Below are 27377 nucleotides of genomic sequence, written 5' to 3'. Positions count from 1 at the left end.
CCGATAGGTTTTATTTGTAGTCTTTTCAGAAAAAACGAATTTACTAAGTCCACTTTGTGATTCTGGTGCCTGCTCGTTACATTTCGATTTAGTTTTGTTCACGAATAAAAATGCCTAGAAAACGGTAGAGTCTTTCTGAGTACATCAGAATGGCTAAAAGACTGAGGACTACGCGATATGAAGTATCAAATGAAGATCATGAGGTGAGACTTTCTGCTGCTCGAGAACGTTGAGATCATCGCTCTTTGGAAACACCTTCTGAAAACAGGGCGTGACTTGACTCTGATCAAGAGCGTCACGCATGATCTCGCTCCTGAGAACCTTCACTCACAGAGGCTTAAAGTTCCTTCTCTCCGACGCAACATTATAGAAGCGGAAATTTGGACGGGAAGCAGCGCAGGCGAGGGAGTTTTTACACGCTATATCCCGCTTATTCCTAACAATTTATCATTTCGCTTTGAATGTGTACAATTCCCGATGAGCTTATGTTATGCCATGACCATAGACAAAGCACAAGGCTAGGCTATACGTATTGCAGTCGTGAACTTTAATTTCAGTCGCTTTTCGCACACCCACCTCTATATGGGTAGTGTAGCAAACAACCTCTTCGCTTATGTCCACAATCATACTACCTCAAACGTTGTGTACAAAGATGCTTTGTGAGTAAAATATAAGTTCTACGTTTGATAATTCTCAGACACAGCTCTAAATAAATACCGAGCAATGCTGAATATTTTAAATACCAACCCATGCATTTAATAAGAAAATAATACATTTCATTTCGCCCACTTTTTTTAACTGTCTAGAAGGAGTCAGTTGTGTATAATTTTTATAATAATATAGATTATACATGTCAAAGTCTAAACTGAAAAGTATTTCTTCATATATTGTTCTGCTTTCTTTTGAGAAATATATAGTATACAGAGTTATTCATAAGTACCTCCACGATTTCGGAAGGCAACTACTCAACTACAAGACATACAAAAAAATGACACGTATCATTGGATGCAGCAGCTCTCCAAGCTTCGTTCTATAATACACACCATGGAGTAGTTGCAGTAGGGGTAGGAATGTTAGAACATGTTCACATATTTTTCTCTCCATGATGTTGCCCCAAATTAGTTCGCACCTCTCGACAGAAGTCTCTGTGAACACATATCTACTGCAGTCTGCTGATGAGCCTTCTTTGGCAATTCATGTCAGCGACGTATTGATGTCTGCCACGTTAGAAACGTAGCTGATACTGAGCAGCGGTAAACTAGGTTAAAAACTTAGTGAGGTGCTCTATTCACTGATGTGTGTATAATTTCTGTATGTCTCGCAGTTTTTGAGGAGTCGTCTTCTAAAATACTGAATATACATAAGACTAGTCCCATACAGTTTCGAATCTTCTCTTAGGTATTAACACTAAATTATTGCTTGTTCAGTGTAATGTAGGTTGCATAGTTATATGTGTGTGTGTTCCTACTGAAATAAAAATGGAAAACTCGGAGAAATGTTTGTTGTCTTTTTTTCTTTTGGGGTTAGCAATGCAGACGGTGAAAACAGCTGTTGCACCTATAAGGCTGGAATGGGGATGGGAAGGGTTGAAATGAAAGAACAGTGTTGATCTGCTAGAGCTATTTTATCCAAAGAATTTCTGTAATGCAGCCACGGCACTAATACACCTACAGATGGCAATGACTGTTGGAAGGGGATGACAAATTGTCTTCAGTGATGAGGTCCGCTTCGAATTGAGCCCTGACGACCAGCGATGGGATACCAATGTGACTGTCGCCCACCATATGACGCGACAGCGAGTCGTGATGGTCTGGGGTGCCATTTCTGTTCATAGCAAGACCCAAAAAATGTTCAAATGTGTGTGAAATTTTATGGGACTTAACTGATAAGGTCATCAGTCTCTAAGATTACTACATAACCTAAATTATCCTAAGGACAAATAAACACACACACCCATGCCCGAGGGATGACTCGAATCTCCGCCGGGACCAGCCACACAGTCCATGACTGCAGCGCCTGAGACCGCTCGGCTAATCCCGCGCGGCATAGCAGGACTCTTTTGGTTGTCATCCAAGGCACCCTTACAGCACAGCGGTACGTCGACGACATTCTAAACCTCGTTTGGTTGCCCTTCATGGCAACCCAAGCTGGTCTTACATTTCAGCAAGATAATGACCGCCCCCACACAACGAGAGTTTCTGCAGCTTGTCTTCGTGCCTGCTAATACCCTGCCTTGGGCAGCAATGCCGCCGGATCTCTCCCTAATGGACAACGTTTGGAGCATTATGGGCAGCACCCTCCAAACATCTCGGTGTTTTGACGATCTAAGGGCATAATCGGACAGAATCTGCTCGATATCCTTCAGGGGGACATAAGCAACTTTATCAATCAATGCCAAGCTGAATAACTGCTTGTGTAATTGCCAGAGGTGGACCAATGCTTTATTGGCTTACTCAGTTGACGAACTCTTTCGCCTGAATAAATCATTCATTTTTCTGTAACTGTAACCATTTTCTGTCTGTACATGGTACTTCCGTCCCATCTGCATAATTTCTTCGTAATGCGTCGTTTTCTTGTGTCTTATTAGAGTGTAACTCTGTACGAACATTGCGTCAGCTGGACTCCCATTAGCACGTTGAAACTCTGAGTCCTTGAGCTGATTACACGCAAATTTTTACATGTACCCTCCGCAATGCTCGACGGTCCATGTCCAAGAGGATATGAGGTCCGTCTGACATAGTTTTACCTGCGGTTGTTCCTTCGCGTTTCCATTTCACAACCACGTTACCAACAGTCGCGCAGCTTTATAAGGGCTGAAATGTTCCTCCTGGGTTTGTTACGCAAGTGATATACACTAGGTCACGATCCAAGTCCCTGAGCTGTCCTGACGGATCCATTCTGCTGTTACTCCTCCTCTACTGATCTTACAATACTTCCCGCCTTCTTTTATAAAGGCATCTCGTGATGTCTAGTCATCTGTTCCGCATTCTCTATCGATACTTTTGATCAGATACTGTGTACATTTATTATATAGAATCAGAAGCACCATGATATGAAAAAACAACATTTCGGTCCCATATTGAAGTCCTAGCCCAATAATTCCTTAAAAGAATTTATAATACGGTTGGATGTTAGAAGTGGAGAGGGGGCAAGAGATCTACGTCGCGAACACTTCATCTTCTATTCCAGTGCCATTGGTTTTTCCTTCGACGCTTCTTCGAAGCAGAAATTAAACAATAGAGCATTTAAACGTTGTAACTTTAGTAACTTGAACTAACGGTCACTATTCCATTGTTCTTAACTCTATCTGGTAGATGTAGATGCTTTTTAAACGTGAAAAAGATGGAAAATACGAGAGACCGTCCCACAACATGAATCGCGATAATGGACACAGCCTGCCATCGTCTTGGCTGGCAGAGGCACTCATGGGGTTGGTCCGTCACACGCGGCTGGAGGTAAAGTAGGGTTGCCACATGTCCGGCTTTAGCCGGACTTGTCGAATGTATCGTCCGCAGCTCGTGGTCTAGTGGCTATCTCGGGGTCGAAACCCGCCAGTGCTTAACACAGACGAGCACGCCCGACTGGTGTGCAGAAGGCGAGAGATATCTGGTTCTTGGTGTGGTAGATGTTGTCCCTCATTACCCGTACGACTCCTCATCAGATACTCAACTGCTGTTTTTTCTGGACGCTGGATACTTCCCACAAGCGAAGGCTAATTCTGTGAAGTGGATTTGTGGACACGCAGCACACTGCTTGTTTGCTGATGGCGAGAAAAGTATCCTTGACTAATAGCAGTTCCTTAAAGAATGCCATTTTGCAGATGCCCGCAGTCCAAGACACAGATAATTTTTCACCAATTTGATTTGCAGTGACTTCCTTAACCCACCCCAGAGGTGGGGTGTTCCTGTCATGAAGCGTTGATCCCCGCCTCTCCCACACTTCGAACCAATATATTCACTGGTCATCAGAATGTTATTCTCGGAAAAATTATACATTGATATTCTTAATTAGTTTGACGTCTTGCTGCGCCCTCATCGTGTGGTGGCGATTACCTAATATCCTCAGTGGTATTAATGACAAAAATAAGTAAATAAATAAAAATAAAAAGAACGAAAAGGAAAATAAATAAATAAATGATGTTCGTTGTATCTCTGCTCCACGTTCCCTACGATTTACTTGGTTCCTGGAGGGTGGGAACGGTACATGGTGGCCAGGTCTTGAGTTGCGATCCCTCCCCACTTTGCCCCCACCCCTCCCTTTGGGCGCCAGGAAGGTTCTGAAAAAAAAAGTGCCTAGTGTTGCTGCCTCTGGATCACGAGAATCTGACTTCGGTTCCTGTTCGGTTGGTAATTTTTTCCACAAGAGGACTTGGTGATTGTGTTGTCCTCATCATCTCATGATCATTCGGGGAAGTGCTGAGATTGGATAGTGCAAGGATTGGGAATTTGCACGGGCGCTGATAACCACGCAGTTGAGCGCTTCACAAACCACTATATCATGTCAGCTATAAAATGTCATGTCCGGATTTTTACAGTCAAGTCCGGCCAAATATTTGCAACTCTGCCTTGTCTGGCTTCTGTTGGGCCTTTCTGTGATGAAGTAGTGAATGCGCTACCAAGGCCCGTTCCAAACTGATGACTTAGTCCCGGAATAAGTATACGGAGGAATAAGGACATACACCATAAGTATATATAGATGTATGAACCAATGCTAGTGCTATAAATACGTTCTTCTTCGTAGGCCGAACGAGCAATTAAGAAGACTGAGCACTTAGTAGCTATCATAATTGCCAAATTATAAGGCTGTTTAATGATTATATTTTTAGCTTAAGCACGTCTAATGTCGATCTCGCAAAACATTGACTGTAATTGTTCATTAATAAATGACTATGTATATCTAATGGACTCTATTTCTATTTAAAATGGATAGTCCGGCTTTTAGGGCTAAATATATGGCTAAGTACACCACCAAGACTGGCTTTTCTATGTTTGTGCCTGGCAACCATATTATATTATTCGACATACTGGTCCCTCCTAGCCACCACGAAACGACGCGGGAGTAGCACCACCCTATAAAAGCAGCTTACCCTTGATGGTCAAAAAAGGACAATAAGGCACCGTGTTAAATTGCAATCCACAAAAAACAACAGCAGCTTTCTTCTGCAATTCTGACACGCAGTCATAAAATAAATCTTATTTACGCCATTTTAAGGAATTGTGGGAACAGAAATAAAGTCAGCTTTGTTACAGTAGTAGTACACACTAATATAACTGGTGCCTCATCATTTTACATCACGACGCGCTCTAGAACCCAGACTAATTTTTAAGGATATTGACTCCGGCCACCAAAGACTACGAAATTATATTCCAGAAGCGTGTTAGACATTTAGCAGTCTGCTTTAATACGACATACAGAAGTGTAGGGGTTGAAAGTCGACCAAGAGAGACTTTTACGACAAGGAGATTAACACGGTTAGTAATTGTACTGAGGTTTTCACAGCTAATTTATTTGGCAATGGCAGAATCGATTGTGAAGGGTAATTGAGGGAAAATAGCAATTTAATTGCACCCACCTAAGATTGTTGCGTGCGGGCATTATTAATGTTCATATGATTTAATATTCGTGACCTTTAAATATTCCACCACATCAGCTTCTCTGTGTAAGGCAGCTACGCTACAAGTGTTAATAGTAGTAGATCGTGTGTTATAAATCGTGAAAAATTAAATGCACAACTTACGTTAGTTCCGTCATCAGGTTATAGTGAATTCCTAACCAAAGTACGATACATGCAAAAAAGCAGATTCAAAGTAGTAGTGAAATGAAATAGTAATAATAATAAAGTAGATAATTAAAAGAGGGATGAACGATTTTCTTTGCAATAAACAGGCAAGAAACTGAATCACCGACTCATATTCAGTGTATTTCCGAAGATTCAGATACTAAAGTTCAAAAAATTCGGAGCAAAGTGGAAACTGTCTGTAACACAAACCCGATGGCTAAATTCTGATGCTACAAACAGATTAAAAAAAATTCTCAAGTATAACTCCCGTTTCATGAGGTCAACTGAAAACGCAACACTACTTACACAAGACGTTTGTAGAGCTACCGATGGCGTAGCTAGGGCCCCCTGCAGCTTGCTGGGCGGCATCTGCTTGGCGTGCCAAGGCGTCCTGTTGTAAGACACAGCGAGAATAGATTAGAAATGTGGGATAATTTCTGCCGTTGAGCTAATACTACTACACAATCAATATGAAAAAATCATGCAGAGAAAGAGGTAAGTATAATAAAAGACGTTACCAGAGTCTCCCAGTCGTCAGGCAGTTCGCTAGTGTAACCCCACGGGTAGAGTAAGTACTGAAAAGAGATTACAGACATGGTATTCACATAATACTGAATTAATGAACTGGTAATAGAACATTCTTATCTACAATCTACACTACTGGCCATCAAAAAAGCTAAGAAATGCAGATGATAAACGGGTATTCATTGGACAAATATATTATACTAGAACTGACATGTGATTACATTTTCACACAATTTGGGTGCATAGATCCTGAGAAATCAGTACCCAGAATAACCATCTCTGGCTTTAATAAAGGCCTTGATACGCCTGAGCATTGAGTCAAACAGAGCTTGGATGGCGTGTACAGGTACAGCTGCCCATTCAGCTTCAACACGATACCACAGTTCATCAAGAGTAGTGACTGGCGTATTGTGACGAGCCAGTTGCTCGGCCACCATTGACCAGACGTTTTCAATTGGTGAGAGATCTGGAGAATGTGTTAGCCAGGGCAGCAGTCGAACTTCTCTGTTTCCAAAAAGGCCCGTACAGGACCTGAAATATGCTTTCGTGCATTATCCTGCTGAAATGTAGGGTTTCTCAGGGATCGAAAGAAGGGTAGAGCTACGGCTCGTAACACATCTGAAAGGTAACGTCCACTGTTCAAAGTGCCGTCAATGCGAACAAGAGGTGACCGAGACGTGTAACAAGTGGCACCCCATACCATCACGCCGGGTGATACGCCAGTATGGCGATGACGAATACACACTTCCAATGTGCGTTCACCACGATGTCGCCAAACACGGATGCGACCATCATGATGGTGTAAACAGAACCTGGATTCATCTGAAAAAATGACATTTTGCCATTCGTGCACCAGGTTCGTCGTTGAGTACACCATCGTAGGCGCTCCTGTCTGTGATGCAGCGTCAAGGGTAACCGCAGCCATGGACTCCGAGCTGATATTCTATGCTGCTGCAAACGTCGTCGAACTGTTCGTGCAGATGGTTGTTGTCTTGCAAGCGTCCCCATCTGTTGACTCAGGTATCGAGACGTGGCTGCACGATCCGTTACAGCCATGCGGATAAGATGCCTGTCATCTCGACTGCTAGTGATACGAGGCCGTTGGGATCCAGCACGGCGTTCCGTATTACCCTCCTGAACCCACCGATTTCATATTCTGCTAACAGTCATGGGATCTCGACCAACGCGAGCAGCAATAACGCGATACGATAAACCGCAATCGCGATAGGCTACAATCCGAGCTTTATCAAAGTCGGAAACGTGATGGTACGCATTTGTCCTCCTTACACGAGGCATCACAACACCGTTTCACCAGGCAACGCCGGTCAACTGCTGTTTGTGTATGAGAAATCGGTTGGAAACTTTCCTCATGTCAGCACGTTGTAGGTGTCGGCACCGGCGCCAACCTTACGTGAATGCTCTGAAAAGCTAATCATTTGCGTATCACAGCATCCTCTTCCTGTCGGTTAAATTTCGCGTCTGTAGCACGTCATCTTCGTGGTGTAGCAATTTTAATGGCCAGTAGTGTATTTCTCAGAAAAAAGTTGTTGACAACAAGAAAAACCTATCAAGAATAAAAGTACGTATCACGTCAGCTTTTGTGAGGAGATTACTGTGAGCTTACATATACGAGGTTTCATCTTCAGGGTCAGCTGTTAATTGACATCGAATTGCCTTTGTTGTGTGTGGTGTAAGAGCAGGTTAGCTACTGATATGAGTCTACTTTATGCTTATGATGATGTATTACACAGTAAATCCACCGTTTACCTTCATCGTTTATGTGTTAAGTTTTAAGCCGTCATCTCACGAGACGTAAATACGCACGTGGACGAGGAGCTAGGTACGTCACATCGCCTCGTTCCAGATTCCACGATACTCCGCAGAGTGAAATAAAAAATCTGGCTCGTCAGATTTTTGCCTCTTGAAGAGGAACGTGGCCAGTGAGATGCGCATCATTTTACGTTACAGGGAAAATATCGGAGCCGCGACATTGCATGGCCCTAAACATCGTATTTGGTGGATTCTCTTTCTCATACAGTGTATAGTATGAATGCAAACTGCTTCAAAGCATCTTCCAACTGAAAATCTCTCGGAAACGCGCCGTTTTAGCTACGCCTTGTTATAATAAATTGATGGGAAACTCCATATCGGTGGTTGATGATTTCAGTATTACACTTGAGACTTACGAAAGTATACCACTTCAATGCTATGCCACAATGAACATCTATGAAAAACGCGGTTTTTTTGGTACAGTCTGCATATTAAACATCAAATAATGACATAGGTGGATACTGTCTTTAGAATATGTATGATATATAAGATGGTTGGTACTTGAATAGCGGCAACTATTTATTTGCAGCTCGTACAAAATAGATACGTGTTTCAAAGTTTCACTCTGATAGACCTGCACTGAGTGAGAAGTCTTGTCGGAGGAGAAAATACGTTCCATAGGTTTTAGGGGTTTGAATAAAGCGAGTGGGTCTATTATGTAGGGAAAATATGGAAAGGCCGATAGGGGGAAGAGAAGCACTGGTAAAGACAGAGGATGAAGAGTAGTGTAGTACATGTGGAGGTATTAATGGAGAGGAAATAGGAACAGTGGCCTTGATCTGCAGTGGGATGGATGGGGAAAAGTTAAGATTGGTAGGAGGAATAAATATCATGGCGGTTATCATAGTCTCCGAGAGGGAGTTGGCTAAAGTTGGGTTGTGATGGGTATGGAGTGTGTGTAAGAGTAGGAATGGAGGCATCTTTTTGTGAAGGTGCAACAGTGTACCATGGTTGGTGATCAGAGGGATCACAATGGGTTTCTGGAGTTTAGTTTGCGGATGGCATAGGAGATGTGAAGGTGCTGAATGTGGACCAGGAGGGATGGGAATGTTATAGGATTGTAGTGTCTTTGCAATACTGCGCGAATTGCCTTAGCATGTCTCTCCCCTAAATCCAAATTCCCATTAACGCTTCAGTCCGCTTGGTATTCCCCCTAAATTCAAACAGCATTGCAGAGGCTCTTCAGCTTGTCTGGAATCCCACTGCAGCATCGAATAAAATGGAGGAACCTGCCTGAAACCCAGGCGTAGGTGCCTTAATTAAATGAAACTGTGATTTCTGAGTCCTTTCCAAGTCTCAAACATCTGTGATGTACATGTGAAGGCTGCAGTGACGAATGTAACCTTATACCAAGGCTCGCCCAGTGCTATTCAGATACAGGAGGCGAGTCTGTACAACGTTCTTTGAGTTTAGGGGGTATACCGATTGGTATGAATGACAATTTGAGCAGGAGACCCCGGTTCGAATCTCGGCCTTGTTGCAAATATTTATTCATCACTTCAATCTGTATACTTAGGATGAATCACCTGAAACTTGCACCGCAAACTTTGCGGAAATGGAAAGTACAATAGATGTGCTGTTTTCATAGATTGAATTGGTAGTCAAGACCTCGTATTGTTAGCCAAGAAAGGGATTGTGTTAATACTTAGAAAGTCTGTTTTTTGTACAGACATACTCTTTTAAATTGAACAATGCCCATTGACTTTAAAAAATTAACTGTAGGGCAAATTAGAATGTTAGTGGTGTTTGTTGCAAGATTCTCTTTACGAGATACCGTATTTTCAAAAGTTTCCACACCGACGCTTGTTTGTACCATTCACCCGGCGTAGTTGCTAGGTACAATGTTGTTATATTTGCTTACAATGTGCTTGTGTGTTCTTTGAGTGCACTGCGGCTTTCTAGTCGTTAGCGTGTGACAGTCCAAGCAGCAGTTCGTGAGTGGACGATGGGATTTACCAGTGCAGAAAAGGCCGACATGATCATGGTATATGGAGTTATTTCTTGTCCGATGTAGGCGACGAGATATCCCAGTAGACGCCAACCATATCGGCAATTATTTATCATCTTCTTCAACCAGTTACGTGAAAACGGCAATGCAACACATAGACAACGTAACAGCAGGAAGCAAGTGACGACAGAAAAGATGAAATTAATTTTCTTATTCTGTAGCAGTTGAACCGCACGTTAGCTTCCGCTAAATCACACGAGCAAGTGGCATGAGTCAAGCAAGTGTCCTACGCTTTCTCCATCGGCATAGGTTCCATTCCTATCATGTCTCTCCCCATCGAGAATCGTGTTAACTTCCGTACGTGGGCATTCAGACCGAATACTCCAAAGGTATGCAACATTTACCGATTATAGCCATGTAAACCATCGAAACATGCGCTGTTGGTCTGTGGACAATCCCCGTTGGTGAAACGTCAGCGTCCATGGGTAAACGAGTGGTGCGGCATAGTGAAGCATCAGCTTAGAGGTCTGTGTTTCATATATGGAACACTGAACGCCCACAAGTATTGCATCTTTCCACGGATGCTAGAAGGCGTTTCTCTGCAGATTTGGAAGAATGTGTGGTACCAACATTATCTCTGTCCAGTGCATGGCACACGAATTAGTGCAGAATGTCTTCACGAATTGTTTCCATGTCGTTGGATTGGAAGCAGAAGACATGTACCTTGGCCAACCAGTTCTCCATATTTGACGACTGCAGACTTTTCTGAGGAAAGCTGAAAGACGCATCTACAAGGACATAGCACCCACACCCAATGCTATGCAACGACATATTGCTGCAGCCTGCTCGGACATCTCCGCTGAAATACTAGCACGTGTGCAGCATTCGTTCCATACCAGACTGGTTCCATACCAGACCGGTGCCGGCGGTCACTTTGAACACAACCTGTGATGGTCACTTGTCTCGTTACTGGTCAGAATCCTCATAACTAGTATGTACACCTGTATTGTTCTTTAGTGTCTGCTACCACAGGTATTGTACAAGAGCTGATATGGGAACTTTTCAAAATACGATTTCTCGTAAACGACTCACACTGGAATCCTGAAATAAACACCTCTAACATTCTAATTTGTATGTTAATGTCAATAGGTATTGTTCCACTTAAAAAAGTGTAGGTATTGTTCCACTTAAAAAGTGTATGTCAACACAAATAATACACTTTTTAAGTATTATTACAATTTATTGATTGGGTAACAACACGAGCCTCTAACTACCAATCCATTACATGGAAAAGTTTTAGGTGATTCACCCTGTATACATCAGAGATATTCGAAACTTTAAAAGGTCTCTGGGACCAGGTAGTTTCTTTTTATTCCACTCTCTTCGTGTCTGAACTGTTTATGGTCCACATTGCAGTCCTGTACAAGGCTACACTCCAGACACACAAATTCAGAAAATACTCTTTAACATTTATATTTCTACATCTACAGCGACATCCATACTCTGCAAGCCACCGTATGAGGGTTGGCAGAACGTATCTTGTACCGCTACTAGTGTTCCACTCGCAAATGTTGAAAGGTTACAGTACTGCCCGACATTGAAAATAGGTACAACATTCATCGTTATTCCTGTCATAAAAACATATTTTTTCTAATAATAACTCAATTTCAATTAATACAGCGAAGCCAGATAGCAGTGTTGGAAAGAATGACAATTTATTTATTTAATTGATTACATGTGCACTCCCACAAAATAAATCCCTATATCCAATTTGGTGAGATCTGCTAAATGAATGAATGTATGGTCGTCTGCTAACCACAGATAGTGAATGTGCAATATATGATCATCTTTGAGACGGTCCTTTGGTCACCTTTGGTGGAACCGAAGAGATGAAATTTACCTGAGCTTTGAGCGCCTGAAATGTGGCTGACCAATGGGTAGCATGGTCTTCCCCCACCTCGACGGAGGTGCGAGATGACCTGAAGAACGGCCATGTTTCAGCACTCTGCCGCTGGATCTTGAGTTGGTAAGATCTGTCTTAGGTGTGCTCCGTAAAGACAAAAGAGTGGAGACATGGTATGCGTGTGAAATACTTAAGAGTAGTTTGGAATAATAATTTCTCTATTTCAGGAACTTTTGTGGGGAGAATTAAATGTCAGGCAGGTAATATTAAGGGGATCGTAGTAATCTTCAGAAGTGACCAACAGTCACAATGAAACCACGTGTAGCAATAAGTTAAAATACTTCCGAGTGCTTGAGTTAAGCTGAATTACTAGCGTGTGTACTATAAGTTGGAAATATTTAAGAAATGGCGTGTGCAGGACTTGAAATTAGAGACGAGTACTTCCACGTGGTGAGTACTGTGTGAGTCTCAATCTGTGTATGAGAAAAAGGATAAAGAGAAGTACTCGTCCATGGTATCAGTTGAGGACTCGCGTGTGTGATGAATATGTTCTTAATATTACTTTGCGTGTTATGTTACCGTGTGACACTTGATTCAAACTATAATACTCTGAGAGAGAAGCAAGGTGAGTGAGCCGTCTATCCAGCAACGCCACTTGGCTTGCATTGCACAAGAAGTCATGCATATATCCTCCAGAGTTCATAGTAGGAAAGAAAAGTTATGAAGTCGGGCAGTGTCGTGTGAAACTGGGATAAATACTAATTGAAGTGGGAAAGCTGAAAGTGATGTGATTATAACGTGTGACTATTCTTTGTATTGTATGTTGCCAGTGTGATGTATTTCATGAAATTTAAGTATTTGTGGTTGGCATTGGAGAGTAGCAAGATAGGTTCAGAGGTAGTGGATTATGCATGTTCCTTTTGTACCGCTCGGTCTGGAGGAAATTTTCGCGATGATGGGTGTGAGAGTCGAAGTGTGAGATATAGCAAAAGATCCACCATCCTATCCAGAAAGTGCACTGTAGCGTTAAATAATTACGAGACCATAAGATAGAGAATCACTAATGTAAAGCCATGCCAACAGGACGGAGTTTCTCATGTGTAATTCTTGTAGAAAATGTAATGGTGTGTTTAGGTTATAGAATTTATCGGAATAAAAAAGATAGTGAAAAGAAAAAGATTGGTGGCCTTTTCCTTCGAACAGTATGTTGTCATGATATCCAGAATTTATAATGTGTGCGCCATTCATATTCAGTGCGATGGCCACGTGTTGATCAAAGCCATTGGGTGAGAAAGAAAATGTGGTATTGCCAGTGCGTAGTGAACAGTCAGAGTTGTGTAAATTACTAATAGTCAGATGTGCGTTATCCGTTTCCGTTGCTTAATATTCAAACAGGAGAATAACTTGTAACTTAATTGTGAGTACTAGAGCTCATGTTAATTGATAAATAAAAATGAATTCACTCGCTTGGCAGACCACTCATCTTGCGGGCAATGTATCGAGGGGAAAACGACATTTTACGTGCCTCCATAAGGGCCCTAATGTCTCTGATCTTTTCTGTGTTGTCCTTATTTATAGTAGACATTAAAATATAAGTTTTTAGGATTCCGTGCCTGAATCGATAAAAATAGAACACACTCTCTGCCTGCCTGTCTGCCCTACTACTAAAACCCTTTTCCTCAGGAATGTGCGGAAGTACCACTTTGAAATTTATGTCACATACTTAGGTCTATTGTCCCTTCTCTGAGAAATAAATGTAAGCTTATCAGTCAGTGTAATAAGAAGATACTGCCATCTGCGTAACATATTTTGATACTGGCAAACTTACCCATCGAAACACATAATTCACTTCCCGTTGACGTAGTCTCATGAAATTTGGCGAGAAGCAAAGTTTCACATAAGGAAAAAATCCTAAAACTATTACTTTGTAATCACACTATACGAAAAAATATTCATTTTGTTATTTGTTATCCAAAGTAACTTAAATTTAAAATATTCTCGAAAGTGTTGGAAATATCAGGACTGATATCTTGCAAGTATGAATGTCGATAACGGGCAAATATCGTCGAGGATCTCGATTTGTAAGGATCCCTCAGAGCGCGAGTTCTGCTTTTCTTGCCCTTGCCTGCCTGCATTTGATTCACTCTATACTTCGGCCATCGTCAGTTATTTTCCTGAATTGCAAAACATGTCTATTACTCTTAGTGCAATTTTTTGGGGAACATGTATTTTTATGTTTTTTCAGAGAACTCTAATAAGTTAACATGATTTATTTTATGAAATTGGCCCCTTTTGTATTTTACTAATATTGGAAAAAAATTATTAGTTAAAGGTATATCAGGACAAGTCAAAAGCTATTTTAAAAAATTGAGCCCTGTATGTAAATTCTTAACAGCTGAAGCTTGTCGCTGAGCGTAGTGCAAACGCGAATCTATTTGTTACATTATTAGACTACATAAATTACAAGAAACAAAAAAGGAAATTTGTGAAGTAAAATAACGTAGAGGGTAACGGTGTACCGGAAATTTGTTTAAGTGCAGGATTTATTCAATCTAAGACAGCTGAGACGGTTTGTACCCTGCTGTCAGTTTGTTAACAACACTTTTGAGAAAATAACGTAGAGGGTAACGGTGTACCGGAAATTTGTTTAAGTGCAGGATTTATTCAATCTGAGACAGCTGAGACGGCTTGTACCCTGCTGTCAGTTTGTTAACAACACTTTTGAGGTGATCTGTATCGCTTTAGAGGTGGTAAGGCTGTAAACTATGATAAACTGTGACGTAACAACAAGAGAGTAAAAGCTATGCATTACTACGTGCAAGCTGTTAGAGTTGAATCATTATTTAAATTAGAACCTTATGATACGCCATATTAGTTTTCGCAGCAGTTAAAAAAATAATAAAAATAAGAAGTAAAAAATAGCCACTGCATATAAACCAGTATGACAACGTCAGTCTGTTCAACAATAATGAAGATAGGTAATAGTATTTCTCGCTATTTAACAATACAGCGAAATTAACGTAATTTAATTTTTTAAGTTCATTTCGTAGTAATGCCCATTTTTCTGGATAATATGTTAATGTGCAACTATCTATAGGACTGGGTGGCCAAATGCACTTAGTTGGCAACTAATGCACAGCAATATCATTTCAGCTTTTATGAGTTAATTAGACAATGCTGTATCTGTTACTTACGGGTCCGTAGCTGTGGAATGTGAGGTAAAGTTTGATGCGGTTGGCGTTGGCCAGGATGTAGTCTCTGAGAGCTTGCGTCTCAGACTCCGAGAACGCCTCAGAACCGGCGTAAGTGTCAGAGCAGGGGTAGCTGCTGGCGCCAGCCTCTGAAAGAAACGAATGCGAGGACTGGTCAGAGATCGAAGGCTTCCAGATTAATTTGTCGGTAAGTAGGAACAGCTGCAGCTTTGTCTCTACCGGTTGACGAGAATCAATATACTCGTAATTCAATGGTCGATCATTATAAGTCCCGCTGGGATTTTGATGGCGAAGGAAATGTTCGTATTTGCTGTGTAACAGGAAAAGTAGGCACTTTCATGACGCACGCTTTTTGATCACCAAGTTCTTCGCCGACGTCGTGGAGTAAGTTCACTATCTGATCGGAAGTGTCCGGACGTCTACTAGCGGACGTTAAAATGGGACGTGTCCACCCTTCAGCCGACCAAGAGGCCGAGCGGTTCTAGGCGCTTCAGTCTGTAACCGCGCGACCGCTACGGTCGCAGGTTCGAATCCTGCTTCGGGCATGGATGTGTGTGATGTCCTTAGATTAGTTAGGTTTAAGTAGTTCTAAGTTCTAGGGAACTGATGACCTAAGATGTTAAGTCCCATAGTGTTCAGAGCCATTTTAACCATTTGAATCCACCCTTCACCTTGGCGTCAACTCGCTGGAGACACTTTCATTGAGGTGTCTGAAGTCTGTGGAGGAATGTCAGACTGTTCTTTCTCAAGTTCCGAAACCAGAAAGGATACCGATGTTGAATGCTGCGGTCTGGTGCGAAATGGACGTCCTAGCTGATCGCAAAGGAGTTCCAATGAGTTCAGGCCGCGATTCTAGTTAGGTCAGTATTTTTCAGGAATAATATTGTCCACAAATCTTTGTCATTTATGACAGGTTGCATTGGCTTGCTGATACAATAATCGTCTCCGAACTGTCTCTCTGCTGCACGCAGTCACAGTGCTGCAGACCGTCTTCATAACTGTACGCAATAAGGAGATACATAAATCGCTCGTTTCCATTCTTCCACTGTCCAATGGCTTCGGTCCTTAACACTTCTTCAAGCGCTGCTTAGCATCGACTACAGAAATGTGTGGCGGTTGATGAGTTGCTCGACCATTGCACCCTATTGTTTTTGACTGCCTACGCACAGTCTTCGTGCTAGATCGACTACTAGTAGCGCTTTGAAACTACACGAGAGATCTTTCCGCTAATTTCATGAAATATTTTACAACCTCCCTCCATTAATCTGTCTTCTCTTGGTTTAGCTGTATTCTCTCTACTTCGATCATCATCAGTTATTTTGCTGCTCAAAATAGCAAATATGCCTTTAATATCATCTGTCTAATCTAACTCCCTATGTATCGCCTGATTTAAGTCGACTACATTTTATTGCACTTGTTTTGCATTTGATAATGTTCATCTTATATCCTTCCTCCAAGACAATGTCCATTCCGTTCAGCTGCACTTTCAAGTCCTTTACTGTCTCTGACAGGATTACAGTATCATCGGCAAACCCCGAAGTTTTATTTCTTGTCCCTGAACTTCAATACCTTCTCCAAATATTTCTTTGGCTTCCTTTATTGCTTGCTCACTACAGAGAATGAACAGAATCGGGGATAGGGTACAACCCTGTCTCACTCCCTTTTCAGCCACTCATTCCCTTTCGTGCCCTTAGACTCCTATAAGTGCATGTTGTTTCTTTACACTCTGTAAGTAACTTTTTATTCCCTGTATTTCATCCCTGTTGCTTTCAGAATCTCAAAGAGGATATTCCAATCAAGACCGTCATTTGCCTTTCTCTAACCTACCCTTTAAGGTAAGTCGTAGGGTCAGCATTGTCTCAAGTATTCCAACATTTCTCCGGAATCTATAGTCTTCTACCAGGTTTCCATTCTACTGTAACTAATAGGTATCGGCATTTTGCAACGATGACTTACTGAACTGAAAGTTAGTTATTATTCATACCTGTCAGCACCTACCCTCTTTGGAACTGAAATAATTACAGTCTTGTTGAAGTCTGGGGGTCTTTCCCCTCTCTCATTTCGCGTACGAGCTGGAACAATTTAGTTATTGGTGGCTCTCCCAAGGCTGTTGGGAGATCTGAGGCAATGTCGTCTACTCCAGGGGTCTTGTTTCGAATTAGTCTTTCGGCGGTTTGTCAAATTCTTCTCGTTGTATCATAGCCATTTTGCGCTCTCTGTCATTGTCGTCTTTTTAGACATCTGTATTCCCTTTCGCTCACTTCACTTGCCAATTTTTTAAGTTTTCTCCTTTCAGTAATTAAAGTCAATATCTCTGATGTCCACATATTTCTATTATGCCTTGCTTTGTACCTCTTTGATCCTTCTGTCCTCACTACTTCATCTCTGAAAGCTACCCATTCGTCTTCTGCTGTATTATTTCCCCTCTATTCAGTCAATCTTCGTCTAATATTTCCTTTGAAACGCTCAACACATTCTGGTTCTTTCAACTTACCAGGTCTCCCTCACCTTAATTTCGTACCTTTTTCTAGATTCTTCAGTTTTAATCCACAGTTCATGAAGGATAAATTATGTTCAGAGTCCATAGCTGTCCCTGAAAATGTCTTGTATTTTAAAAATCTGGTTCCAAAATTTCAGTATTAACATTATATAATCAATATGAAGCTTTCCTATGTTTCCAGGTTTCTTCCACGGGTACAGGCTTCTTTCATGATTCTTAAGCCATGTGTTAGTGATGATTAAATTATGCTCTGTACTAAATTTCACCTGATGGCTTCTTCTTTTATGCCTTTCCTATAACTCATATTTTGCTGTTATTTATCCTTCTCCTTCTCTTCCTACCAAGGAATTCACAACCGCAATCAATTTTCCTGCCCCTTAAATAGCTGAATAATTTCTTTAATCTCATCACAAATTCTTCCAGTCTCTTCGTCACGTAGTTTGCATATAAACTTGCACTAATGTGGTTGGCCTTGGTTTTGTGTCTGTCTCGGCGGTGATGCGTTCACTATGCTGCAAGTAGTAACTTACCCGCATTCCCATTTTCTTATTCATTATTAGACCTACTCCTTTATTACCATTATTTTATTTTTTATACCGCTTTACTGACCTGACCAGAAGTCCTGTTCATCCCCACTATATCAAACTTCTCTCCTTATATTTTGTGGTCTACCTACCCGATTAAGGGATGTAACGTTTCACCTTCCGATCCGTACAATACTAGTTTTGTCTTTCCTTATGACGACATTCTTCTGAGCATTCCCCGCACGGAGATCCGAATGAGGAACTATTTTCACTCGGGAATATTTTACCCCAAGAAGATGCCATCATCATTCAGCCATACTGTAGAGCTGCATGTACTCGCGAATAGTAAGCTCTAGTTTCCCATTGCTTTCAACCGTTCACAGTGACAGCACAGGAAAGCCATGTTGGCTGATGTTACGATGTCAGATGAGTCAATCATCCAGACAGTAGACCCCGCTTCTCTTCTTCATGAACCACACATTTGTCTGGCCTCTGAACAGATACCCCTCCCTTGTGGTTACATCTACGTACGACTATCTCTTCAGTTGGGGCACGCAAACTAGCCCACCCTAACAATGTTTGTAGTTCATGGGGAGGAAACAAAGGAGCGAAACATGTGCCGTTACCTTCAGCTGATAAGAATTTCCGATCCTTCTGTCCGCAGCTCGCATTCTAAGTGCAGTAGGAAAGGATGGACGCTATATTTTAATTTATTTATTTAAGATTCCAAGCCCGATGAGCCAGTTCGATTTTCGGCCGGGTCGCAGATTTTTCTTCGGCCGATGTGGGGATGTTAGTGTTATTCTCATCATTCCATCTCACTTTCATCTGCGCACATGTCTCCAATGTGGCGTCAAGTAGGAAGACTTGCACCAAGCATCCGATCTACCGAGATGGTGTCTCTTGCCAGTAATGGTATGAGACTGTTGCCTTCATTTTTAGTGTTCCGAACATCAGTAGGTAGTAACGGAACCCTTATAGGATCACTCTGTTCTCCATCTCTCTATCTGTTTGTACTACTGTTGAAAACCCATCCTCTCAGGAACGGGTAGGGGTATCAAGCTGAAATTTATGTCATACTAAGGTCGATGGTCCATTGGCATTGTAAAAAATTGGAGCTTTTAAGTAAATGCAGTCGAAAGATACGGCCGTTTATGCCACAAATTTTGATACTCGCAAACACACTTCAAAATATGTAGGATACTTTCCGTTAACCTAGAACAACGGAATTTGCTAACAAGCAACGTTTCATAGTACAACTAAAGGGAAAAAATCTGAAAACTCTAAATTTGTAATTATATAAACGAAAAAAAATTATCATTTGTAATGTGACTGTATGTATGTCCGTCTATCCCTTCTCCTCAGCAACAGGTAGACGTATTAAGTTCAAATTTATGTGACATAGTAAGGTCTTTGGTCCCTTGATGATGTAAAAGTGTAAAGAAGCTTAAGCTTCTGAATTAATTCTATTCAAAGATATGGCCATTCATGATACATATTTTGGTACTCGCAAACTCATTCATCGAAACCTACATGATACTTGCCGTTGACCTAGAATCACAAAATTTGGAAAGAAGCAAGGTTTCACAGTTATCAGATCATGACATGAAGTCTTTATATGAGTCCGCGATCATTTTATTTTTAGCATTTTTATTTTCACAAGTTGTTCTTGATCACATAGATTTCTTTACACTTTATGACCGATTTCGGCTTATCGCCATCTTCAGATCGTTAAAATGTCGCATGTCACATGTTTAACTTAACGATGATTTATAACACAATATTTTAACGATCTGAAGATAAGCCGAAACTGGTCATAAAGTGTAAAGAAATCTATATAATCAAGATGGACTTGTGAAAATAAAAGGTTTCACAGTACTAGTAAAAGAAAAAATGCGAAGTTTGAAAGTTGGAATTATATAACACGAAAAACATTAACATTTTTTAATTCGCCTGTCTGTCTGTCCGTCGATTGAAATGCCTTTTCTCAGGGACGGGTTGACGTATGAAGTTAAAAATTGTCGCATATTAAGGTCTATAGTCCCTTGACGGCATTTAAATTGTAGGGTTCTAAGTCAAAACAGTCACAAGGTAAGGATGTTTATGTCACATATTTTGATGCAAACCTACTAATCAAAAACTGTTTGATTTTCTTCATTGAACTAGAATCATGAAATTTGGCCGGAAGCAAGGTTTTATAGTATAAGTGAAGGAAAAAGTCCAAAAACTAGTCATCTGAAATTATATCACACGAAAAAACTGTTTTTTTCTCATTCTCGAAAGTCTTGGAAGTCCGATGACCCACATCTTGTCCGTATCGATATCGATAACAGCAAAATTCGTCTCAGGATGGATGAACTATCTATGTACATAATTAGGTTTGTACAGAGCCCTAGATGCGCGAGTCCTACTCCATTTATCCTGATTTTTTCCTTCCTTTCCAATGGCGATTGCAGGACGAAGTGCGCTATTAGCAAGTTTCTTTCTTTTAAGTGTGTTGTATGCTGAGTTCTTGCGAGTTTCATTTTCTTTTGAACAACTACAGCAGGCTATGAGTCTGAAAGCAGCACAATGTGAAATGGTAACACGTCACATTTCCCGTCATTTTAGCAGACAAACCGTACTAAAAATTACGTGTTTTGGAAGCATCTTTAATCCGGTGTATCGCTTAAACATCTTGTTTTCGCAATATGAGAGGTCTGAGTGGTCCATAAAACTTTACCGCATTCAACGAACAAGAAGCGAAACGTTGCAGGATTTCACAATGAAGGTTATGAAATTCTGTTTTCTGTATAATTAGTGTTCAACATGTATGACTCTAAGACAATGAAGCCAACAATTCAAATGAAGTTTCTAAGTGTTTGCTCACCATTCCAGTGGAAATCAAAGTTCCTGTTGCCGTCCACCCCCCTGCACAAAATGGATGCTCTTGATCGTGTCTTCCTCCACATACGCTCCTGTGAAATCCAAATGTACATGTCAGCAATGGTACATAGGTAGGAAAGGAGGCAAACTGCACTGCCTGACAGAGAAGTTCAATACTTGATGAACAAGGATTTTGTGATTAACTTTTCTTTACATAATACTTAGATCGTAGAAGATAACAACAAATACCTCATGATTGTCTTACCCAACAGTTTCAGTTTACAAATGTTTATAAAAGTAAATTTACATAACATTTGGTATGTGCTGCGCGTAAGTTTTGATTAAAAACTCGCAATATTCGCTGCAGTACACACAATAAAATCAGTGTCAGAGAACATACATTGCTGTTTCGAAACCTGAAACCCATAAAGGATGCGTGCAATGTACATGTTACAGAACAATCAATAAATCGCAAGCATGACACGTGCATTTTAATGGCACATGACGCGAAGTAGCCGAGGAGATATCTGTCAATTGTCGCGATTGGTGGACATATCAAGTTCTGTGCTCAAAAGTTCGACGTTGGAAATCGTTTTATTGAAGAGACTTACACAGTACAATAAATTTACACTAAAATCACAATATAAAATTGGAATTTCCTGTGAACTCAATTAAATCAAGCAAGTAAGAGAGTGATTCCTCGCCAGTGCTTATTACATTTTGTGTAGACTACATGACTTAGAAGTAGTTATGATAGAAATAGTAAAAACAGAAACAACTAAAGCACAAATATAGTTATTTGTGAAGAGTGGTATAATAGATACTGTTGTTGGGCAAGTGAAATTGAAGTGTGACTTATGGCAGCAATGGATGCATTGAAGAGATGGGAGGAAAAGAGAGAAATAGAAACGGTGAAAAATGGAACAGAACTCGTCGTCAGAGAGTATGTAACTTAGTATTCTTAAACATAGGGGACCTCTCGACATTTAGGCATAGAACTATTAGTTGTTCAATATCAAATATAATTATTAGAAACCTTTTTTGACGTAATAAATTCTGTTGGCAGTCTAAGAGTCATTAAATCTTATTTACTATTACTACACTTGCAGTAATCTAATTGTAATAAGTAACAAATGATGACTGATATCCTACCGGCAATGTACGAATCTTTCCAACTTAGTACGAAGTTCGTTATTGATTCGTATTGTGCGTTGGCGTTATAATGTACTGATCTCTGTGTTGACCATGCTCACGGTTTGCTGTGGTTTATCAGTTATAGATTAATCTACAAATAACAAACCACATCAAACAGTTCTCCATGCCAAAGTCTCACCGGTGTCCCTATGTCATTCTAAATACACATACAAAAACATGTTTTGCAGACAAATAAAAACGAGCCACAGCCGAAGAAAAGCGAACTACAGAAACGGTAAGAGTAAAAATGGGGTACATGCCACGATTTTGCCAGACTATATGTCTCTAAAGATTGTATTCTAAACGAAAATTCAATTCGGACGGTGCCCTAATATCTCTATTAAATTAGACCTGTGACAGATTTAAGTACAAAGCCATAGTGCAGACGCAATCTAAACAAAAGGTAAAGTATACAGGGTGTTCCATCACAACGGCTACAAACTTTTAGGATACATAGGGTACACCTAGACGGTGGAAAATCACACACAAGAAAGGAAGGACACGAACAGGGTGGGAAAACATGTTTATTACGCTTAACGCAGCAGATACCGAGTAATAAAAACAAAAAAGGTGTACGCATCGCGCCAGCTTCTGGGGAAGTTCGGGACACATCAGCTATTGTCCAGAATATCAGGTCTTCCATGCGCCGGATATGTGAATCCTGCATCACGGTCTGACGTCGTAATTTCGAATACCTTCTTTGATGACGATCGTTCGTCTGTTTTATTCTTATTTCTTGGACTGGTGTACTAAGCATAATAAACAAACTTTATGGTGGTGTTAGTGTCTACCTTTCATGTTTTTTGTGTCGTCACTCTTGCACCTAATTCCGACCATGCATTGCTATCTGATTTCCCGTCGTATAGGTGTCCTCTATATCTCCTGAATCTTTGTAACCGTTGTGCTGAAACACCCTTCATATGTGCTTTATACAACAACAAAATCTAGTGTAACATATTCCCTAGACTATACAATATCTGTATGTATGTATTTCAAGAACAGTAAAAGAAGAAACCTATTGAGGCTGCCACGACTGTGCTGAAACATGGTTGGATATTAAAGAAAAACAAAAAGCGTGTACTTGCAAAAAGGTGGATAACCTTTAATTTGTTATTATATTTCTGTAAGCACTGGAAAAGAGCTTAAAATTCCAAAGCACATACACCATGTTCTGACTGGGTGTTGTGTGAGTCCTTAGGTTAGTTAGGTTTAAGTAGTTCTAAGTTCTAGGGGAATGATGACCATAGATTTTAAGTCCCATAGTGCTCAGAGCCATTTGAACCATTTGAACCACGTACTGAGAAAAATAGATGTTTTTGGACGTCGGATTTGTTGACAGACCACCAGTCTCATAGGTCTTACTCCATTGTAATGATAAGCGACGGCAAGAAGATGAAGAATGAAAGAGCAGAGAAGGCAGTGAGACGATGTCAGCCAATAGCCCGCTGACAAGGACAGCGCCTCGACAGGAATGACTTCTACTGAAGAGCGTATAAGAGCCGCTCCTGCCAGCCTCGGCCGGACAGTAATAGAAAGGACTGGCACAGTATTAGGAGAGCACTGCGATAGCAGTGACGTGTTATCCATATTAATTGCTTGCATGGACCTTGTATACAGCAACGGACCTTGAATGTTTCCATGTCGCCCGTCGCTTGCCACACCGTTGTCAATTCAAAGTTTCTTCTTATTTGTCATGAAAACTATTTATGTGATTTAATTGTTGTACAGCATTCCGAGAGTGCTGCATCCTTTAGGAACCCTATAAGCGACGAGTGGTCAGTACGCCACAGGTCTGAATCGTTTTCTCAATGCCTATACTTCCTATTAAAAAATAATGCACCCACTTTATTCGTACGTCACGAAATATTGATTAGTATTTAGCGTTATGTTTACTATTAATGTTAATTCACAAAATTTCCATATGTAGGCTAGTGATTGTCTTTTGACATTTGCAATCATTGTAATTCATGTGAAACTGGAATCGAAACCTTAAGAACGGATACTAAGTGCACAGCATTCAAAAGGATGACCTATTCCAGCACTTCAAGGTTCCTATTACTACCATTTTCATTCATGTGAAACTGGAATCGAAACCTTAAGAACGGATACTAAGTGCACAGCATTCAAAAGGATGACCTATTCCAGCACTTCAAGGTTCCTATTACTACCATTTTCATTAAGTACATTATGTGGCTTGCGTTTCAGATAAAACTGACAATATACACTATGTGATCAAAAGTATCCGGACACTTGGCTGAAAACGACTTACAAGTTCGTGACGCCCTCCATCGGTAATGCTGGAATTCAACATGGTGTTGGCCCACCCTTAGCTTTGATGATACCTACCACTCTCGCAAGCATACCTTCAATAAGGTGCTGGAAGGTTTTTAGGGGAATAGCAACCCATTCTTCACGGAGTGCTGCACTGAGGAGAGGTATCGATGTCAGTCGGTGAGGCAGGGCACAAAGTTGGCGTTCCAGAACATCCCAAAGGTGAGCTGTAGCATTCAGGTGAGGACTCTGTGCAGGTCAGTCCATTACAGGGATGTTATTGAAATGTAAAACCTCTGTCACAGGCTGTGCATTATGAACAGCAGGTCGATCGTGTTGAATGATGCAATCGCCATCCCCGAATTGCTGTTCAACAGTGGGTAGCAAGCAAGTGCTTAAAACATCAATGTAGGCCTGTGCTGTGATACTGCCACACAAAACAACAAGGGGTGCAAGCCCCCTCCATGAAAAACACGACCACACCATAATATCACCGCCTACGAATTTTACTGTTGGCACTACACACGCTGGCATATGACGTTCACCGGGCATTCGCCATACTATACCGTGCCATCGGATCGCCACATTGTGTACTGTGGTTCTTCATCACTCCACGCAACGTTTTTCCACTTTCAGTCGTCCTAGGTTTACGTTCCTTACACCAAGCGAGGCGTCGTTTGGCATTTATCGGCGTGATGTGTGGCTTATGAGCAGCCGCTCGACCATGAAATCCAAGTTTTCTCACCTTCCGCCTAACTGTCATAGTGCTTGCAGTGCATCCTGATGCAATCTGTAATTCGTGTGTGGATGGTCTGGATAGATGTCTGCCTATTACACATTACGGCCCTCTTCAACTGTTGGCAGTCTCTGTCAGTCAACAGACGAGGTCGCCCTTTACGTTTTTGTGCTGTACGTGTCCCTTCACATTTCCACTTCACTATCACATGGGAAACAGTCGACCTAGGGATGTTTAGTAGTCTGGAAATCTCGCGTACAGACGTATGACACAAGTGACACCCAATCACCTGACCACCTTCGAAGTCCGTGAGTTCCGTGCAACGCCCGATTCTGCTGTCTCACGATGTCTAATGACTACTGAGGTCGCCGATATGGAGTACCTGACGGTAGGTAGCAGCACAATGCACCTAATATCAAAACGTATATTTTTGGGGGTCTCCGGATCATTTGATCACATAGTTTACCTCCAATTACGGAGTACTGCAACTGCATAAATGATATAGACAATAAATTACGTTAGCGACCCTAGATAACAACTGAGTAGTGGAGGCCAACGATTTTATATTTTCTGCTTTAGGCCCATATGGAAATGAATATCGGAAAAATCGCTGAAAACGGTTTTATATATACATTGTGGGCCTACAGATGTAGATAAAACGAGGTTTCCATAAGATCAACAGATGAAAGGAGCACGCACACATGCTACAATCTCTAAATCGATGACGATGTGCTGTAGGCGCTTATGGTTCTGAGCGCCTCGATTTATTTTTTTTATTTGATGGGTTTATGGCGAAAGTCACAATTAACATAAAATAGGTATTCCTATGACCATAGCGTTGACGGGAAAAATAAATCAAAAATAGATAATTAAATAGAGCCATCTGGAGAGGTTTTGTTAGAATGTAATTTCTGGATAAGTAGCAGTCCTACGATAGATTATGAGGTATTCAACCAGTCATTACATCTGTGAAGGTGTACTCGTAGCCATCGGGGTTGAGCACGGGTATGATGTGCCAGTCGACGCTGTCTGTGAGTGCGCTCTCGGCTGCGTTCTCGACCAGCTGGTTGATGACGTAGAGGGCGGCAGCTGGAGCGATCCACTCCCTGGCGTGGATGCCGGCGTCGATCAGGATGACCGGCCTGGAACCGCCGCCTCCAGAGGATATCTGGATGATATCCAGAGGGCGACCCTCGTACGTCTGTCCGATGGTCTGCACAGTCACCGTACTGGGATAGCTAGATGCCAGCTGCGACAGGTACTGCCGAACCTGTGAAACCCAAGTCAGAATGCATAAGTAGGCTGTTTAGGTTTTCATGTTGGTGACGCCATGTAGCGCTCTGTATTAAAATCGTTGACTGGGCTGTGTTCAGTCTGTGGCTGGTTGAACTCATTGTTGATTATTTGTTAGTGTAGTGTTGGGCAGTTGGATGTGAACAACCCGTAGCGTTGGGCAGTTGGAGGTGAGCCGCCAGCAGTGGTGGATATGGGAAGCGAGATGCCAGAGTTTTGAGATGTTAATATAAGCGGACGATCTGGACGTGTTTACGTCAGAAAAAGGAAATTTGTCAAAATAGATGTCAAGAATTTACATATATATTATGACCTTTGAACCCTATTAAGGCAAATACATTGTTTGTTCTCTATAAAAAATCTTTCATATCCTAACTATATGCCTATCAGTAGTTAGGCCGGCCGCAGTGTCCGAGCGGTTCTAGGCGCTTCAATCTGGAACCGCGCCACTGATACGGTGGCAGGTTCGAATCCTGCGTCGGGCATGGATGTGTGTGATGTCCTTACGTTAGTTAGGTTTAAGTAGTTCTAAGTTCTAGGGGACTGATGACCTCAGATGTTATGTCCAATAGTGCTCAGAGCCATTTGAACTATTTTTGAGCCTATCAGTAGTTAGTGCCTTCAGTAGTTAGAATCTTTTATTTAGCTGGCGTATTGGCGCTAGCTGTATTGCAGTAGTTCGAGTAACGAAGATTTTTGTGAGGTAAGTGATTCATGAAGGGTATAGGTTATAGTTAGTCATGGCTATTCTTTTGTAGGGATTATTGAAAGTCGGATTGCGTTGCGCTAAAATATTG

The 27377-nt window shown here is 41.4% G+C and overlaps 1 protein-coding gene across 1 annotated transcript in view; it reads right to left on the bottom strand.

The window, feature by feature from the left end:
* Positions 1-27377, bottom strand: part of LOC124796027 (carboxypeptidase B-like) — a 60862-nt gene that overhangs the window by 933 nt on the left and 32552 nt on the right. The window contains exons 4-8 of the mRNA XM_047260111.1: positions 26252-26557; positions 21091-21178; positions 15180-15325; positions 6298-6354; positions 6086-6170 (exon numbers count right to left, since the gene is read on the bottom strand). Of these exons, the coding sequence (XP_047116067.1) occupies positions 6086-6170; positions 6298-6354; positions 15180-15325; positions 21091-21178; positions 26252-26557 (682 nt within the window). The remainder of the gene's footprint in view (positions 1-6085; positions 6171-6297; positions 6355-15179; positions 15326-21090; positions 21179-26251; positions 26558-27377) is intronic.

The sequence above is a fragment of the Schistocerca piceifrons genome, chromosome 4 (assembly GCF_021461385.2).
Source record: "Schistocerca piceifrons isolate TAMUIC-IGC-003096 chromosome 4, iqSchPice1.1, whole genome shotgun sequence".
NCBI lineage: Eukaryota > Metazoa > Arthropoda > Insecta > Orthoptera > Acrididae > Schistocerca > Schistocerca piceifrons.
The sequence above is the reverse complement of the archived record's forward strand: the minus strand, read 5'-3'. Positions and strand labels throughout refer to the sequence as shown.